Below are 20,768 nucleotides of genomic sequence, written 5' to 3'. Positions count from 1 at the left end.
CCATGTGGCATTTTATGAATTTGGCTCAATCCATGTGGCATTATGTGAATCTTGACACAATCCATGTGTCATTATGTGAATTTTGACACAATCCATGTGGCATTACGTAAATTTTGGCTCATTCCATTTGGCATCATGTGTAAGGGGCAACTAATGTGTAGAAGTTGTATATGGTGTTGTACACTACACTCAAGGACACGCCCCCTGTTGAGTGGCCACACACCCTTTTCCGGAGCGCACCTTCGGCGCGCGTACAACTACATCCTTCACTTTTGTCGCCATGGTGGGCCTGCATACTTTAAATGCCAGGGACTATTTTTAATCCCATTCCCACCCTCTCTCTGTCGCTCTTTTAGCATGTACACTGGCACCACTAATACCACCCCTCCCCCACCTAAACCCTCTTTTATCATGTGCCCCCCCTGTCATTTTATCCTGGATCCGCCCCTGAGCACACATAAGGCACATAATCCTCCACAAATTCCTTTATAAGAGTACAAAGCCATTTGAAAGATACTTGTAGCTTATAAATGACCCTTATAGTCTGTATACTTGTCTCATGTAACCAATTTATTCTTCACAGGATTGGGGAGACATTATTAAATTATAATAGAATATACTGAAGTTTACATATTTAAAAAATGCTTTTGAGTAGATGAAAAGGCAACACTCTAACTTGGCTTTGCAGGAAATTTTAGAAGGAATATCGCCTTGGGAGCAATCTACAGTATATACTTCAAAAGTACAAAAGAATAAATTGAACTTAACTGTGGGGGTTGCTATTCTCTAAACACATTTTGTTTCTCTTTTAGGATGAAAAAAACCAGGTGTTAACAACAAATATATGGCTACAAATGGTAAGATTTCATGTTTCCACAAATGCACATTGTAGTATTTTTAATATTAGATTGTATGGGATTTCTAAATAGAGAAATTATCTATAAATTGGAGTTGTACAAATATTCCATAATAAAATTAGCGTTTATGAAATATTGAAAGTAAAAAACATTACAATGTGAAAGAGTAATTATCTAATACCTCCCTCCAGTAATACTTGTCATAGTGTTTAAGAAGTATATATCTTTATATTAATACATCAGATTTCATGGGATTATTTAAAACTGGGGACAACAGAAGAAAGTTGGGCTTGGAGAGGCACTGTATTGCAGAGGAGGATAGCGCTGTGGTAGAAATTTTGGAGATGAACATAGGAGGAGGCAACCCCAGTGGAGGTGAGACAACAGTCAGAGGAGAATGGAGAGAGCAAAAGGTTATGTGGGCTGAAATTAAATTGAAGTGGTAACTAGGGTAGACTAATTATCTAGGTGATTAAGGGCTTTTTATGGAAGAGTAAGGAGTTAAACTGGATTATATAGGGAATAGGTCACCAGTGAAGGAAGTTACAGAGGGGAGACTCGGGTGCCAGGAGGGGAGAAGTGGGTAGCAGCTTTATTACAGATTAGAGTGGGTAGACACAGTAGAAGACCAGAACGGAGAAGGTTACATTAATCAACACAGTATATAAGTGCATGGATGAGTAGTGAGTGGTATCTGTAGTGTGCAAAGTCAAATCTTGGAGATTTTATGGAGTTGGAAATGGCTGGACAGAGAGATGGCCTAAATATCGTGACAAGACAGTGGACTTGTTGACACAGAAAAGTTGGTGATATCAAAGTAGAGAAAGTGTGGCGGAGCTGGAGAAACCCTGGAATTGGAAAAAACAATAAGGTTTGTCTTAGCCATGTTAAGTTTCAGAAAGTGCTGGGCTATCCAGGCTGTGGTGGTAGTGAGGCAGAGGTGAGGGGATTAGAGGTAGATTTAAGTGCTTTCAACTCAGAGAGGCTGTGCTCCTGTGTGCTTCCAGGTGTGCGGCTCCCATAGGGTTTGCATGCACAAACACTGAATATAAAGGGCCAGGTGCACCGAGATGTGAAGTGACATGCCGCCAAATTCAAGTATCCACCTATAAAAGGAAATCCAGCATAGCTGACTCGTTTTCTATTGGCTACCTGTTTCTTTTGCTACTCCAAGTGACGTAAGTCCACCTGATCCTGGTACTGCATTTGCTAATTCCTGGTTCAACCTAGGCCTCCTTGACACCTGAATCTGCCTTCTCCCTGGTACTTTACCGTCTGTTCTGACCTGGCCTGTTGACTAAACTTGTATACTTTGCAACGTAAATCCAGCTCTAGCTAGTGTATACCAGCACCTTTATATAGCAACCCAGACAGACATGAATCATATCTGCTGAGATCTGTTATATCAGTATGCAATTACATACCTTGATGATATTTTGAAATTATCCAAGGGAATGTGCAAAAACTGAAAAGAGATGGATAAGTTGAATACCTTGTAAATGAGCGAAGTGGGAACTTGCAGAAGTAATGAGGGAGCAGAAGAGGTGAGAAGGGATAAGGTCAAGGGTGCAGGTGGAGGGAGGGAATAAAACCAAGGTGAGACAAACTTCATTCCCAGTGGGGGTTGGAAAGACAAAAAAGGGGGCAGGCAGAATTGGGATGTTAGGCAATACAAAGGCTACAGTTATGAAATAGCATGATGGATACAACTACTGTATAAATACCGTAACAGTGAAAAACCCCATGTCGACCTTTTGACTGTTGACTTAGACATTGTCGAACTAATGACCTGTCGAACTAACGACCTGTCGAACTAATGTCATTTCGACCTAGAACCATGTTGACCTTTTCCTATGTCAACCTAGACCCATGTCAACATTTTCCCATGTCGACCTAATGACTGTCGACCTAATGACTGTCGACCATCATGCTGTAGACCAAATGACCGCATCCCAAATCTAGCAGTGAAAATCATTGGAGGCAATAGGAGGAAAAAATACTGTAATGTGTATCACTGTAGTCAGCAAGAAGGTAGCTTGTAATATTGATGTAGAACAGTATACACAAGATGGGTTGAATAGTGACTGATGAAGAGTAACAGATACAGAGCTGTTGGTGCCATGCTTAAGACCTTGAAGACCTTGAAGACCTTGAAGGCCATGCTTAAGACCTTGAAGTAACTGTATATTGTGAGTCAAAGTCCAGCAAAATGGAGTTCAAACACCATTTGCAAAATAAGGGTGGGGACTGTATTAGTATTCAGTAAGTACAAATAATAAATATATCTTCAAGATTTACACTAAAGATATTTTGTTACATCTGTCAACTGTATGAATGAGGCAGTAATTTTCTGAGGGTGGGTTGAACAATTCATTAGCAACTAATGTGATCTATTAAAATGTAAAGCATGATTTATCATGCCTCAGTGATGTCATTTGTTTCTAGTAGATTCATATGCCTTATTTTTTATCATGCATTTTGGTTCAGTCCACAATCAGGTAGGCGAAAGTAACTCCTTAATTAAGTCAGCATGAATTATTTTCCTGTTGGCAAATACACATCAGTGAATCTTTTTGCTTTGCAGCATTTTCAGTTGCACACCCTTTGTAAGCTTCTTTTACGCAGGTTTACAGAAATAAAGACCGCAATCAGAGAAATTGTTCTTTTTAAGATGGTAAATTTATTGGAATACAGAAAAGGAAATGCTAAAATGACATGAATTATGTGAATTACCTTAAATGCCGGTCATTTGCAGCATAATTTCTTGTCAATTCTAAGCCTATAAAGTATTTCAGATTGGGGAGTAGACGTTTCTATTATAAATCCATTATATTTCAGATGCCATGAATATCAAAACGTTTTTCTTGTACATGAAATGGCAAATTAACCCTTTCAGTAACTCCCCTTCACTAACTCCAAATGAAAAAGTTATACAGACACACACTGATGAGGAACCACAGAGAAATCACTAGTAAACTTGGCCCAACCATATAGTCAATATCATTACATCTAATATCCACCCACCTAGCAATAATGGTGCCCATACACGGTTCGTTAAACGGATCCGTTTGGGTCTTAATTAGCATGCATCTTATCGGATCGCATGCCTAGTGCATGCAATGCGATCCGATACGATGTTTAGCTAGTACAAAAAGTATGTGCAGCACATACTTTTTGTACCGTACTATGTGGTGCGCGGGGAGCGCGCATCGCATAGTACAAAACGGACGGTCCGGGAACGGACCGTCTATGGGTACCTTTAGTTTATTAAGTATCTGCCATGACAGATGGGAATGTGAATGGTAATGGCAAATGCCTCTTCCCCCTCAGTTCCAAGTGCTTTAGAGAGACTTGATGATAGCCAAGGGCGTAACTACCATAGGTGCAGCGGGTGCAGCTGCTAAGGGGCCCAGAGCTATCATGTGATGTATACATTTTTCTGCATTAGGTGATAAATAGGGGCCCTTACAAACTTTTGCTATGGGGCCCACATGTATCTATTTATGCCAATGATGAAAGCCAATGATAATGCTAAGATCCCTGACTGCCTATCAACTAGCTCATACTGCCAATCAAGTAAATGCTATTGTGCAAGGAATAAGAAAGATGTTTTTTTTAGATATTTCCTTACTGGGAAAAAAACACCTTGTAAGTCAAGTTTTTATTTGTGGATTAGTTTTTGTGCTTGAAATCTATAAACCCTACTTAAATTCTGTGCTTTGACCACTCAGGGCCATACACAGAAGATGTGCAGTGTGCAATGTATGGTTCCCCTATCATAATTTCTCTAGCCCAATGCCAGTTGGCACTAGGGATGTTTTCTTAGGGGGAGTGGGATCTTCAAATAAAATGTGTGTAGGCATTGCTCCTTATGCTGCCATACACTAGGGTGATATTGCATTCAATCCTTCAATCGCATCTGTGCGTTAAATCAAAGGTTTGTGTGCACATCGAATGGGTCCCTAGACACATATAGCGTTGATAGATATTATGTGCTGCACAAAATATTTATCAAATTGCATGAGCGATTGCATGTGGTTTGTAACCACATGCAATCACTGGAATGCAATCAGTGGGCAGAGGGAGCAATTTTGGCAGCCTTGGTCAGAGTAGCGTAGCACTGTGAAGGAACGCTAGTGGACGGCGAGGTCAGTGGCCAGTGTTTTTTTTTTTTAATTCAAATTCTGCTGCCATGCTGACCCCCGCTGCCCACTACTGCTACTTCATAGTGCTATGCCACTCCTCCACCCACCCTTTTGCAGCACTCAATGTGCCATCGCAGATGGCATGCGACATCGGGTGCTGGAAGAGGGCACTTTTTGCACCATAAGATGCGATCGGCTGCGATGGGACATCGCATTGCAATGTCCCATAAGTGTATGGGCACCATTAGTTTAACCAGCTCTAATGCCTGTAAAAGAATGAACTTTCTTTGTAGCAGTAGTGGAATTGGGTAAAGAGATAATGGGTCAAATGTAATAGGGTGTGAGAATCAGAACGTGAGAGATCTTGGAAGAGTTTTCCCTTTTTTTTTTAAAGCGGCAATCATTTACACTGAAAAACCAAGTTGATTTTATGATGTAAATGATTGCCACTTTAAAAAATGGGAAAACTCTATATAGTATAATATAATAATCCTTTATTCTCATCAACTGTCCACATAAAATATGCACAATTAACGAAATTCCAGTGTAAACAGCAGCATATATCAGAGCAAAATAAATAAAAGGACATCAGGACATAAAACTATAAATCATTACCACCAAGAATCCCACTATTTGTTTAAAGTGTGAACTGCTGCAGAGAAGAAACTATCCCTGATCCGTCTAGTTTTACACAAAACTGAATGGTATCTCCTGTTCGATGTTAATAAAGAGAACAGCCCTCCACTGGGATGAGTGGGGTCCCTCAAGATACCCTTCACCTTCGATAATAGATGGTTTTCATATACTTGTTGGATACTCGGTAGAGCTACTCCAATTATTTTACTTGCCGTCGAAAAAACTGGAGCGATTTGCGCTCAGCAGCAGATCAAGTATCAAACCATGCTAAAACACTATGGGCGGTATTCAATTAGCCTGATTCGCCATGTTTTTATGGCGAATTTGTGCTGTTTGGCGAATTTTTGACTAAAACGGTGAATCACCCTATTCAATGACCACATGGCGAATACATTTGAAGGTTTTTTTCGCCATGATTCACCGAGTAGCAATCGCTATCTTTTTATGGAGAAGTGGAATGTGAACTTTTGAAATAAAGTGTTTTGTTTTTTACATTTGGTGTAAAAAAAATCAGGAATTTTATTCTGAGGAGGGGCATGCTATTTTTATTCATGTGCTGTAAGCACATGAATATATATTTAATTTTAAAAAATATATATATATATATATTTTTTTACACAGCAGCCAGCAGGGGGCGCCAGAGCCGAGCTGCTCATTACATATTCATATATTCACTGCACCCGATGGTTACGATCGGGTGTAGTGAATATACGCGGCCCCCTGCTGGCACCCCCGGGGGGCAGCCTGTGCTGCCTGGCACCCAGGGAGCCCACCACCCCCCCACATACGCTCTGGGGCAGGCAGAGAGACTTCCATCTCTCTGTCTGCCACCGTCCTCAGGCTCCCTGCGGCGTTCGCCGCAGGAGCTCATATTCGCCGGTCAGGGGCAGCGAGCCCCTGACTCGTTGAATACCGGAGCCGGCGAGGCTCCGGAACGTGGCAAATGTGCAGCGAATCCTAAAAAGGATTCGCTGCACCTCGCAGGTATTCACATTGAATACCGCCCTATACGTTAAAACGCTTTCAGTAATGCCAGTATAAAACTTCACCAACGTTCTCTTGCACATGCCAGATAAACGTAGTTTCCTTAAGAAAAACATTCGCTGGTGGGCCTTTTTTATAACAATTTCTGTATGTGTACTCCATGTTAGATCACTTGATATATTTATGCCCAGAAATTGTAAAGACTCAACTACCTCATCTTGTTGCTCGTTAAGGACTAACAGACAATACAAAGCTTGATGACAAATAATTTCCTTGGTTTTGTCCACATTAAAAACCAGGCAATTGTCTCTACTCCAAGACTCCTGTCTGGATACTTCGAACCTGTACTCAGTTTCATCTTTGCCCGCGATAAGACCCACTATGGCAATGTCATCCGCAAATTTGATGATTTGGACAGATTCGAAGTACAAAGTCATAAGTAAATAGTGAGTACAGCAGAGGGCTCAAAACACACCCCTGCGGAACCCCTGTACTAACTGTCAATTCACCAGATACCTGATCTTTTATTCTAATAGCCTGTGGCCTGTTCAACAAAAAATCAAGGAACCATCTACACATACACCCGCTCAACCCAATGTTGGAAAGTTTGTTAACTAGTGATGTTAGAATGACCGTATTAAAGGCTGAACTATAATCTACATATAGGATACAAGCATAGGTACCCTTTTTGTTCAAGGTGGGCTAGGACTCAGTGCAGTAAAATAAGTGCTGCATCAATCTATTTGTTTTATAGGCAAACTGAAGGGGTCAAAACCGGGTGGGATACATTCCTTAATATGTACTAAGACCAATCTTTTGAATGCTTTCATAATGAGGGAGGTTAAATCGCTAACTTAGTCATAGCAACACACTGTCTAACAGAGTCCACGTCTAACTCTAGAGGGCTTACGCTCTCAGAGTTTCCCACTGGAAGGGTGTGTGGCACAATTCGTCTATCAAAACAAGCATAAAAAGTGTTTAAAGTATCCCCTAACAAGGGATCACTATCTTGATTTAGTGAATTTTTATCCATTTTATAGTTCCCCATTAATCCAGGGTTTGTCATTGGCAAATAGAAGTATCTGCTTCTTGACAGTCACACTCTCTATGCTACAATTCAGGTAACCTAAGACCATAGTTGTCAAAACATTGATGTTAACTAAGTTGTTAACATCTGTGGACTCTTCAATAAATAATTCCCAGTCAGTAGATTCCATAGCACCCTCGGGTCAGGCAGTAGTAACAGATTTTTTTCGGCTTCGTACGCCGAACGAGGGAAACATAAGTGGGAGATAAAAACAGGGAAACATATCTGAGTGACCAATGTCTGCCTCTCTAAAAGAGCGGTAAGCATCCTTAACTTATTGATAACATTTTGGTAATGTTGATTTCAACCGCGCTTGGTTGAAATCCCCTGCGACTTTCAAATTTAGGCCCTTATTCTGATCGGTGCGGCCGGATCCGACTATGCGGCCAGGAGCGTGCGTGCGAAACCCCGCCTTCCATACGGATCGCCAACTCCGTCCGTACGCGGTAAGAAGCTGGCCGAACGGACCGCACATGTATTTCTCACGGAATACGCCTCCTCCATCTCAGGGAACCTCCCCCATCATTCGATAATCGCAGACCATCAAATGCAGGACTGAGTGCTCCACCAGCTCCCGCAACCTCAGACCACACGGACATTTCTCCGTGCAAAAGCAGGGATCTGGGCGGGCAGCTGACATCCGGTGATGTCATATGTCCGCCCCCTACACGTGCGTCACGGCCACATTACCATACGTACGCCCAGCGTTTGCATGGGAACGCCCATGAAACGCGGGGCGTATGCATATGGTAATGAGCCCAAATAGCCCTTCACGCCCCTCTCCACCCCCTGTTCGGAGTGTTCACATTTCATGCGGGATTTGGCCGTACGCCCGGCTCGCACATGCGCAGAGACGCGGATATTACCGCACCAACCAGAATAAGGGCCTTAGTCACAGAGATTTCCCTTGGTAAATAAAAGGGATGACATTTAACAACTACAAATTCTATATCAGCTGAGCATGATGATATAACTGAACTAGCATCAGAGCACCACTTATTGTTAATGGATACATAGAGTCCACCTCCTTTTGATTTACCGGTTTTATCCGTTCTCTCAGCTCTAAACAGAGACTTGTCTATAAGTTGGACAGCGGAGTCCAGAACATTCAACCAAGTCTCTGTAAATACCATAAGAGAGCAGGTCTTAAGCAAATACTGCCTAGCCATTCTTGCCTGAATTTTGTCCATTTTATTTAGGAGAGATCTTACATTGGCAGTGAATAAGCTAGTAGCGCTGGATGATAGAGAAAACTATACCAAAATCTCTCCCTTTCTGATTCTCACACCCTATTACATTTGGCCTATTGTGTCATTTTTATTATTTATATTGTTTTTAAAGGAGAACTACAGGGACCACCTAGGCTGGCATAACATGATAACACTTTTTTTTTTAAATAACAGTTTATTGTCATCACAATGCAAAATTGAACAACAACGAAATTTCAATCCGAGACATAGAAAGACACAATTAACAATCTTGATTAAAATCAGTATTTGCCAAGGGAAAGAAACTATTTGCAGGACCACAAGTGCCACCATGCCCAAGCATCAAGTGCCTACTAGCACCTGTCATTTTTTTTTTTTAAATAAACAGGAGTGAGGGGATGCAGTGGATATACAGTACCTTCCTAAACTTTATTGTTGTGATATCTGTAAGAAATATCTCATTGACGTTTGCTTGGAATGGTTGAGGTATTGCCTTCTCTCTGAAATGGGAAAAATAATGACATATATCAACAATAAGCATTGTGATGTGTGAAGCCTGCAAGAAACCTCACCCATAACCATTATAGAAGACAAGAAACGAAATAGTAGAGGTCAGATATAAATAGCACAACTTGCTTTTCTTTGAATCTAGTGGAGTAACCATTTTACTGTTTTTTTTATTTTAGAAATCAAAAAGTTATACAATTTGAAATGTTTTGTAGTGGGGTGAACAAAAGAACAGACACACAAATGTTTATTTGCTATTGAACAGTGTTTGTTTTCTGCAACCTTTTCAGATACTGAGTTTGAATTGACACCAAACTTAAGGGGCACACAAGTAGAGATGGAGAGCACTATTACACACGCAGAAATTTGTTCTAAGCGATGTTGCTGAGCAATTTTGCTTGGTACTTGTTTCCTAGCACGGCGCCCATCGCATACCATCGCATACCCTATATAGTGGTATGCGATGGTATGCGATGCTATGCGATGTGATATTCGTGTAAATTAACATGAATGTACAATTAAATATCGCATAGCATCGCATGCCAGCAAATGGCATGCGATGCAATGCGATTTTTAATTGTACAAGCACCCTGATGGGTGCTTACAATGTTAAATGCACCCCCATTGTCAACGCCACCCCCACTATCAACGCCAACCCGAAGCGTGGCGAGCGCAGCGGCGGTACACGTCCTCCGACCTTTTCATACCCCCACTATCCACGTTGGCATGGAGTTGACTTTAGATAGTGTAGTGAGCCACCGAGCCCCGTGAGGGGACGCGGAATACAGGTAAAGTAATCCGCTTCCCCTCGCGGGGCTCGCTGCGCTTGCCACGCTTCGGGCTCGCTGCACTTGCCACGCTTCGGGCTCGCTGCGCTTGCCACGCTTCGGACTGGCTGCGCTCGCCACACTATCTAAAATCAACTCCACGCTGACGTGGATAGTGGGCGTATGAAAAGGTCGGAGGACGCGTACTGCTGCCCCTCGCGGGCTCACTGTGCTCGCCACGCTGCCTTTTGATATCCGCCACGCTGCCTTTTGATATCCGCCACGCTGCCTTTTGATATCCACCCTCTCTGTAAATCCATGATCGTTTGTCCGTTCACCCTTGAAGCTGATCAATGCCTTTTTGCTATTGTCTATGAATATATTCTAATTTTGTGTGCATATTTTTAACTCTTGTGTTTCATATATATATAGAGAGCAGGTTGTTTTTCTCTCATTGAGAAGCCTGGAAATTTACCACCATTGGTTTACATTTTCCTAGGGGTGGGCCCGAATGCCTAATTTTCATAGAAGAATTTCACTAGGTCCTGCCCCCTCCTGGAGAACTCTGGGATTCCAGGAGGACTCCAGGATATATTAAACTCCTCATTCTGCCCACTTCACTAGGATGTTGGAGGGATGCCCGCGGGGTGCCCATCCTTCTGAGGCTGCTGGGTACTATACCAAACTCGATTGTCTCCAGAAGGATCTGGGAGAGTAGGCAAGTGTGAGTATACCACTATCAAAGCAAAGAAGTGAAAATGTGCATGTGTCTTACAGGGTGTGGGTCATAGGGTCGACACTTTGATGGTCGACATATATTAAGATGACAACTAAAGATTAGGGTCGACACATGAAATAGGTAGACATGGTAAGGTTGACAGGGTCTGAAGGTCGACACAATGGGAAGGTCGACAGTCAATAGGTCTACATGAGTGTTTCATGTTTTTCTTGTCCTGCATTTCTATGTAAGTAGATATGGACACCGTATCAGGGTACCGCGCCCCCTCGCATGGCTCGCTGCGCTCAGCACACTGTTCTATTCTCCCTCCATGCCATAGGGTATGAAGTGCTGCCTGTTTTGGAAAAAAAATCTTAAACTTTTGACTGTCAGACTTCCCATTGGCGACCTAATGCTTGTGTGGAACAACCGCATCCACTCACATGTATCCTCATACTCCTATAATTTTCTGCTCTATATGGTACATTGTATCTGGTGAAACTTAGACGCTTCGCTGCTGATCACAATTCCCAGACTCTCAGACTGTTTCCTGAATTTACAATAGGATTAATATTCTTGTTACAAAGGAATCGGTATCAGCAGTGTTGACTTGACCAGGAAGGGCCAACCAAGGGAATGAAGTGGTAGTGAGTCATGCTTAAGGGGTATGGTAATCCACCAGAGGGTTATGGTATTTTAGATCTACAAAGTCTAGGTCTACAGTCATAAGGTCGACCACTATAGATCGACCTCTATATGTCGACAATCTAAAGGTCAACAGGGCCAAAATGTCTACAGTCAAAAGGTCAACAGGGTCAAAACGTCAACAGACCATTTTCATGTTGACAAGGTCGACCCTTTGACCCTGTCAACCTTTTGGCCCTGTCGACCTTTTGACTGTCGACCAATAGTGGTCGACCTTATGACTGTTGACCTAGAGTCAATCTATCATGAGTCCGGATACCCCACCAGAGGCTTAGCTAGCCATTAGATAGTGTGTGGTTCAGGCCCCTTTATGAAGAGATAATCTCTGTTCAACCAATGGGGAAGGGGAATTGGGGATATGATAGACCGCACCAGGCTAAATATGCATTATTGAAACTATTTATTTTTATTAATCTAATAAATGATACAATTTTCATGGAACAACTGACTATTGGAGATTTTATACTCTATCAGCCACCAAACACTTTCCGATTTCCATCACAGTGTTCTTATAGGTGGCAGTCAGTGGTGCACCCCGAGTTATATTAATTACTTAATATGGTTCTATGTTCAAGGGAGAACAGAGAAGAGAGAAAAAGAAACTCTGTTTGGGTGCACTCTTATGTTTCAGGAAAAATAACTGTTAGTTGATTTAATATGGTGACATCTCTGACTGTACATATAAAGGTCATTTCGTCAGATAGGGTCAGAAGACCCAGGATGTTAGTGGATCAAACAAAATTATAGCAAATGCTTTTCTCCTTCATACTTCATGGCAGCCATTACATTGGGTTTATCCCCCTCTCTCTCCCAATTAGACAGGTAGTTTTTTCCCTCCCTAGGATCCAGCTCCTCCTCTTCCTTCTGCTATATAACTGAGCACCTCCCCTTAAACCATAGTCTTTTTCCTGTCTCCTCTATCTGTGAACAGGTAGTTAGGTTAGAGTCAGGGTAAAAAAAAAAACAAAAAAAAAAAAACCTGACAGCGAGGGGTTGCGGTGCCTTACCCTGTATATATGATCCGAAGCTGGAGGCATGGATCTGTGCTTACTGAAATGGGTTGGCGGAGCCTATAACCCAGAGAAAGTGGTAAAGTTGTATGCAGTATGGCTGGGGACTCACCAGGAGCCTGAGTGCGGTGGCCATGGCGTGGCGGTGAGTCCGGAGCACTCAGGAGGTGGGCGCAGCGGCGTCCAGCGTGTCACGGATGCCTGGCGTCTGTTCCTGGTTGTTGGGGCAGCAGACGCCGGAAGGGAAGTGACGCGGGCTTCCGGCGCGCGGTCTGCGTTGCATAGGCAGACCGCGTGCGTTGCACAGAAGCAGCCAGCGCTTCCTTACTCGGCGTCCTGCGTGACTAGGGGCGCCGGGGAGGAAGTGATGCGTATGCGACGCGTCAGCACGCGGCCTGCGTTCCATTGCAGGTCGCGTGCGTTCCACAACACGGAAGTGCTGGTATATATAGCGCCTGGCTGGTGTAACAGGCGCTGCTGCTTCTTCCTGCATGGTGTGCTGGTTAGAGTGGAACTTCAGCTGCAGTATGGAGGAAGCCTCTGCTAATGTAAATGTACCGCTGCCCAGGTAAGTCCTCAGTGAGGACTGGTTGTTGCTCTTTTTATGCTGGTTGTAGTCAGTTAGTTAGTCTATCTTTTTTTTTTCTATTTTTAGTGTGTCTGTAGTTACCAAAAAGAAGACAGCCAAAAAGAGATTGGATAAGATTTGCCCAGAGTGTGACAAGTCGTTTATTGGAGAGGATGTATTATGCAAATATTGTTTCAGAAGAAAGAAACTGCTTCAGTGTCTAGCCAGATTTCAGAGCTTAGAGAGTGGATGGAGAAGAATTTTGTTTCTAAGAAAGAATACACTAGCAATAAGAGGTCTAGGTCTCAGACCAGTTTGGATGTGGACGATGACGGTGGATCAGTAGGGGCCGGTTCTGATGACGGCACAGATGGTTCCACGGCCGAGTCTGGAGAAGTGGTTGAAGACGAGCATTTGTTTGATTTAGGTCTGGTGGAAGTGGTGTTGAAAAATCTATATAAGACCTTGAATTATAAGCAGCCAGTTAAGACGGAGCTGGACACTCTATTTGAGGATAGATCAAGGAAAGGCAGGTGCTTTCCGGTCCACAAGGTTGTCAAGGATATATTGATGAAAGAGTGGAATAATGTGGACAAACGTGTCGGGTCCTTTAAGAGGGTTGACAAAATGTTTCCCTTAGAAGATGAGGACTTTTTGAAATGGAGCAATGTGCCCAAAATTGATGCATCCGTGTCTGAGGTTACTACCCGCACGACTATTCCATTAGAAGACGGTGCTTCTTTAAAGGACCCTATGGAAAAAAGGATGGAGAGTGCTTTGAAACGGTTGCACATATCAACCTCTGTGTCTATGAAGGCAGGCGTAGCCATAGCCTCTCTGTCTCGAGCATTACGCATATGGTGTGCGGCATTGCAGGATGATATGCAGGACAAAACCTCCCGAGATCATATGAGCAAGAGCCTGGCTCAGATACAAATGGCTATAGACTATGTCTGTGAGGCATCACTAGACATGTTGGATTTCTCAGCCAAGTCCCTGACTTCAGGGGTAGTGGCCAGGAGGGCGCTCTGGCTGAAGTCATGGTCGGCGGATTCACACTCTAAAAATAAGCTGGCTACACTTCCGTATGAGGGTGCTTTTCTCTTCGGGAGTAAGCTTGACCAAATGATTCAGAGGATGTCGGGGGGTAAATCGGTCAGGTTACCCCAGGATAGGAGGGGTAGATTTAATTCCTACTCTAACAGGCAGTCATTTAGACAGGCCAGGTCATACAGGCCAGGTAGGCCTTTTCGTGACAAATACGCGTCAGGCACGTCACGGGCATTTTTTCGTTAATACATTAAAAAGAGAGGCGAAAGCTCTGGTGCAACTCAGAAGCAGTGACGCCAGAGGCGCCATAGAGCGAATCCCAGTAGCAGGAAGACTGCTGGAATTTGCTCACGTCTGGGAACAGAACGTCTCGGACAAATGGGTCCTAGAGATAGTATCTCAAGGATACCAGTTAGAATTTCTGTTAAAGCCAAAATGGGCAAAGTTTTTAAGTTCCAAACTTCCTTTATCGGAAACAGAAAAGGAGGTGTTGAAGTTAAGTGTGCAGGATCTGATCGACACAAAAGCAGTCAAAGAGGTTCCGTTAAAAGAAAGAGGACTGGGGTATTACTCCCGGCTATTTGTTATAAGCAAGGTCTCAGGCGGGTTCAGAACTATCCTCGACTTGAGGAGTCTGAACGATCGCCTAAGAAAAAAGAAGTTTCATATGGAAACAGCCAAGTCTATCTTGATGGGAATCAGAAAGGACGATTATCTGGTAGCAATCGACCTGAAGGATGCGTACTTTCACATTCCCATCTTTCCGGGCGACAGAAAGTATCTCAGATTCGCCATAAAAGAAAGACATTTCCAGTTTACATGCCTGCCATTCGGGCTAACTTCGTCACCTCGAGTCTTCACAAAGGTTCTGGTGGTGTTAATAGAAAGCTTAAGAAGACAGAAGGTGATGGTATGGGCATACCTAGACGACATCCTGATAGCAGCACAGTCCAAAGAAGAAAGTATACTAGCGAGAGACTATACCATCGAGTTTCTTCAAAGACACGGCTGGATGATCAACTGGGAAAAAAGTCGTCTCATCCCATCAAGAAAGATCCAGTTCTTAGGCATTCTAGTAGATACCATCTCCTTTCAAATAGCGCTCTCAGAGAGAAGATGCGAGAAAGTTCAACAACTAATTTCTCTCATTCACAGCGAGTCCAGCGTGCCCTTGAGAACGGCAATGAGTTTGCTGGGGATGATGGCCTCAGCAGTAGAGGTTACGCCGTGGGCCAGATGGAGAATGAGGCCACTGCAATGGTTTCTTCTGAGGTTCTCACGAGATCACACGCAATTAGATCAGTTAATAAGGATTCCAAACACAGTGAAGGATTCTCTGAATTGGTGGAGCTACGATCTGTTAAAAGAAAGAAGGTGGTCGTTGCAAAGTCCATCGTTTGTAGTGATAACTACAGATGCCAGCGCCTCCGGCTGGGGGGCGCATGGGATAGGAAGATCGTGCCAAGGGAGGTGGTCAATGCAAGAAAAGAATTGGTCATCAAACCACAGAGAACTGAGAGCGGTGTGGCAGGCGATAAAATTCTTCGCAGACGAAATAAAGGGGTCACATGTGCGGGTGTTTTCAGACAATGTCACGACAGTCTCTTACATTAACCGTCAAGGAGGCACAAGAAGTCGGGTGTTGTTGGAAGAAGTGGAGAACATAATGTCGTGGGCCGAAGTAAATCTCCTGTCTATTACGGCCTTGCACATTCCAGGAGAAGAGAATCAAGCTGCAGACTTCTTGAGTCGCAATACATTAATTCCAGGCGAATGGGAACTAAAGCAGTCAGTTTTCCAGCTCATAGTAGAAAACTTCGGCATGCCAGAGATCGATCTAATGGCGACATCGGTCAACAAAAAGGTTCCCCGGTTCTTCTCCCGGTACCCAGCACACGGGTCGTGCGGAGTCGACGCCCTGTCACAAGAGTGGGGCTATTCCCTAGCCTATGTGTTCCCGCCATTTTCTCTCATTCACAGGGTGCTGTGGAAGATCAGGTCAGAGAAATGCCAGGTGTTGATAGTTCTACCATTTTGGGCCAGAAGGGCTTGGTTTCCGATGCTAGAGAGCATGACGGTAGCAGGACCTCTGTTTCTGCCAGTATCATCAGACCTTCTGTCTCAGGGACCAATCAGATGCCAAAATCCTCAGAACTTGTCATTGACGGCGTGGGAATTGAGAGGCAGCAATTGAGAGAGAAACATCTGTCCCCAGAAGTGATAGAAATACTTCTTCAGGCTAGGAAGAAGGTTTCATCGGCCATCTATTACAGAGTCTGGAGGATATTTGCGAAGTGGGCTAAAGACAAATTTCAATTTCCAAATGCAACCATGTCTCATGTTTTACAATTTCTGTGTGACGGTTTCAACAAGGGCCTAGCAGTGTCTACTCTGAAAGTGCACATCTCAGCATTAAGTGTATTGTCAGACCAAAGGCTGGCAGATCATACCTTAGTAAAAAGATTCTGTCAGGCCATCAAGAGAATCCGGCCAAGGATTCGCTCTACGGTTCCTCAATGGGATCTTAACTTGGTGCTGAACGGGCTTATGGAGGCTCCATTTGAGCCGTTGGACAGGACAAGCCTTAAATTTTTGACATGGAAAGTGGCTTTCCTGGTAGCGATCACTTCAGCCAGAAGGGTTAGTGAGCTCCAGGCGCTGTGCATTCGAGACCAATATCTTAAAATCTTTCCTGACAAGGTTGTCTTGAAGACTAAAAATTCTTTTTTACCAAAAGTGGTGTCATTTTTTCATTTAAATCAAGAAATCATATTACCTTGTTTTTTTCCCAATCCTTCAAATAAAAAGGAGGAGAATTTGCATTCATTAGATGTGGTCAGAGCCATAAAAATTTATTTGGACAGGTCTGCATCATACAGACAATCGGAGAATTTGTTCGAGATTCCGCAAGGTGCGAAGAAGGGATTCGTTCCAGCGAAACAAACAATTTCACGATGGCTTAAAGAAGTTATTTCCTTTACTTACAAGAAAGTAGGACGTCCAGTCCCGGAGGGTATCAAGGCACACTCAACATGGGCAATGGCGGTTTCATGGGTGAGAGAGGCGAACGTATCAGCCAGAGAGATATGTCAAGCGGCTACTTGGAAATCTCTGCATACGTTTTCCAAGCATTATGCCCTGGATGTGGCAGAGGCACGTTTTGGAAGCGACGTCCTAAGACAGGCGCTAGCTTGAGGTATTGTATATCCCGCCCTACTGTTTTGGTACATCCCAATGTAATGGCTGCCATGAAGTATGAAGGAGAAAGCAAGGATTATACTCACGATAATACCTTTTCTTCGGAATACTTCATGGCAGCCCATATTTTTTAGCCCTCCCTGTTTCTGTTTTTTCCCTAGGATCGGGACGGAGACATTCAAAAGACTATGGTTTAAGGGGAGGTGCTCAGTTATATAGCAGAAGGAAGAGGAGAAGCTGGATCCTAGGGAGGGAAAAAACTACCTGTCTAACTGGGAGAGAGAGGGGGATAAACCCAATGTAATGGCTGCCATGAAGTATTCCGAAGAAAAGGTATTATCGTGAGTATAATCCTTGCTTTCAGGCAGTTAAGGGTCATACAGGTCGGGTGACCTGTCCTCCTTGCTGAGCCACAGGCTTAAGCAGGATCGCTGAGTGATCGAGCTGAACAGGGCTTTGTCTATTGTTTATAGTCAAAGTCCCGCTATCTAGCAGGAAAGCCAGTGCAAGCAGGACCGCGCATCACCATAGCCCGGGGCTATACACACTGCGAGATTAGTACTCTTGTACTAATGCCCGTTTACTCTTTCCAGTATTTTGGGGTACAGGAAAATGTGATTTTTTTAATAGTGTTATCTTAAGCTCATATTTACAAGTTCAAAGCCCACGCTTTCATCAATACAACACTTCCTATACGTGTGACCAATCATCTTGCTTTAGGGAGGACAGTTCTTCTTTTGTAAGTTCTGTCCTCCCTTGAAAAGTGTCCTATATGTCCTCCTTTTCGATATTTCAAGACTAATTTGTAAATCCCCGTATTTGATCGATGCCAAGCCAATCCATTGCCTGTGATATGGCGTATTTGTATTTGATATGATGATTCAACAAGGCTAGGTATAATGAAGCGAGATGCGATTATAAGAAACATGTGCTCCACACGGGAGACCTTGAGAGAGAGCGCCATGCTCAAGTTGCTTTGTTAGCTTCATCCTCCCCCTTTATGCCCACTTAGCCCCACCCTGATAGTTTAGATTTGCTTCTCTCCCCCAGCCATCTTAGACCTCATTGCAGCATCTAGCGGAGAAGACGTACGGAGCAGAGAAGAGGGCATGTGGTCAAGTGGATGCTGAGGAAGGTCTGTGCGGGCTGCATGATAAGTTTTCAGACAGTTTAGGTATTTTAGGTAAGTAATTCTATTATTTTAAATGCCTTTCCCCCGATGCACGGCTACCATTTTTACGGGGCCATGCAGATATTATATGTTAAAAGAGCCCACGTCCCCCTTGCTTATACGCTGGTAATTGCAGACGCCCCCCCCTGGCCTACTGCACAGTGATCAGTGTATTCATTTAGAGGGACGTTGGCTCCGTAGCGTGATTTTGGTAGACCAATGGTGGAGCAGGCACCATATGCTTGGAGCCACTGTGGTCTTTATTATGCATTTATCATATTATAGTGTATTATTGTTGCAATTAATAAAATGTTTCTTTTATTTACAATATTTTTTATCTTCAATTTATTTGTGTCCTCCTTTTCATGTCAAGTTATGTTTAAACCACTCCAAATGCATTACTACCAGTGGTTCTGTACTATGGACCTGACTTCGTGTTGTACGCAAACCAATGGTAGAGATCTGTGCATGAGTAGGGATCAGTACTTTGCAGTTGCAAGTTTCATTCTGCAAAGTCGCTCACAGTGCCAGTGGCATAACAACAAATTTGGTTTCCCCTGACAAAAAGTTTGGGGCCCCCAATGGCATTTTGGTTCCTGCACCAGTCACCAAGGTCATGAATGGCACTGGCCCTAGCAGTAGGCAGCAGCACACATCCACCCCGAGCCCTTCCCTCATTTCATGTAGCCTTAATAGCGGAGCAGTGGTCGGGAGGCTGCATGCGGGAGCAGGAATTTACCTGTCTACCCGCCGCTCCTCTGGTCCCCCAGTGTTGGTGCCTCCCTCATCTCATGTTTGGGAAGAGCAAGTCGCCCCCTTGCCCCCCCCCCCCCAATTCCAATGCCCCTGGTCAAAGCTGGTGGTGGTGAAGGCATTGTTTTCTTGGGTCTCAGCTGCTGGTGGTGCAGGACACTACTGACTGCCTTGTCACTGCACAGTACTGCAGTGCTCAAAGCTACATCATGCCCCCAGTCTGCACCCTATCAGGGTTAAGGCAGCCATACATTAGTCCGACTTGTCCTAAGTCAGACCTGATTGTCCCTGCAGCTCCCCAGGAGGGATCACATGTGATTAGGCACTTCGGGGGTTATTCTGATTCACTCGGAAAGGCACAATCACTCTCTAATGGACAAAACCATGTGCACTGCAGGTGGGGCTAATGTAACATGTGCAGAGAGTTAGATTTGGGTGGGGTTTTTACTTTCAACTGATACTGGATATCCCCCTGAACTGATCTATATTGCAGTGTAAAAATAAAGCAGCCAGTATTGACCATGCACAGAAACAATAAAACCCCAAATCTAACTCTCTCTGCACATGTTACATCAGCCCCACCTGCAGTGCATATGGTTTTGTCCATTAGAGAGTGATTGTGCCTTTCCAAGTGAACCAGAATAACCCCCTTCATATGCTAAGTTATGCATGTGATAAATCACATGCGATTTATCACATGCAACTCCCGGGGACCAGGGAGCGGGGGACAGCAGCGGAGGGGATGCCCGCGACCACAGAGCCGTGTGGAGGGAGCGGGTGGGGGATGGCACAGGGAGCCGGGTAGGAGAGGAAGCCTTTGCCATCAGCGTGCCAGCGGGAGCAGAGATCCAGGCAGAAAAAGATGCTGCTGGGAAGCGGTGGGAGCAGACCACTTAAAAAAAAAAAATCCAATACAAATGAATGGGCAGCCACTGATTGGCTGAGAGGTCAATGGCCAATCATTGGCTTTCTATTTGTTTGTATGGGCTTTTTTAAAAATTCCTCTGCTCCCACCTCTGGCGCCACCCCCCTGCTCATGCTGGTGCTCTGACAGCAGCAGCTTCCTCCCCTGGCCAGCTTCCTGCTCCGCCCCCCCTGCTCCCTCCGCCCGGCAATCTGGTGAAATCATACCCAAATCGCATAGTGTATGGGGGCCTTTACTCATATGGCGGACATTTTTGTAGATGATTTAATATTGCATTCCTGGATGCAGCATCAGATAACATAATCCTGCAGGAGGCGTCTATTAAGACAGAACCCCTTCTGCATCAATAGCGTATCTACATACAATAGCCTTTGTCCACCAATCAGACACAATGTACTGACCTTTTTAACTTAAAAAAAAATCTCCCTTTCCCTTTTAGAAGATAATCGATAGAATCTGATGGTTGCTATGGGCAACAT

General features: G+C 44.0%; 1 protein-coding gene across 2 annotated transcripts in view; it reads left to right on the top strand.

Moving 5' to 3' along the window:
* The window catches only part of LOC146075008 (neuronal acetylcholine receptor subunit alpha-7), a 191,502-nt gene that overhangs the window by 115,251 nt on the left and 55,483 nt on the right, over nucleotides 1-20,768 (top strand). For both annotated transcript variants that reach the window (XM_083183806.1, XM_083183807.1), the window contains one exon: nucleotides 813-857. In XM_083183806.1, the coding sequence (XP_083039932.1) occupies nucleotides 813-857 (45 nt within the window). The remainder of the gene's footprint in view (nucleotides 1-812; nucleotides 858-20,768) is intronic.

Source organism: Crinia signifera, chromosome 4 (genome assembly GCF_055691185.1).
Source record: "Crinia signifera chromosome 4, ASM5569118v1, whole genome shotgun sequence".
Taxonomy (NCBI): domain Eukaryota; kingdom Metazoa; phylum Chordata; class Amphibia; order Anura; family Myobatrachidae; genus Crinia; species Crinia signifera.
This window is presented reverse-complemented; position numbering and strand designations above follow the sequence as displayed.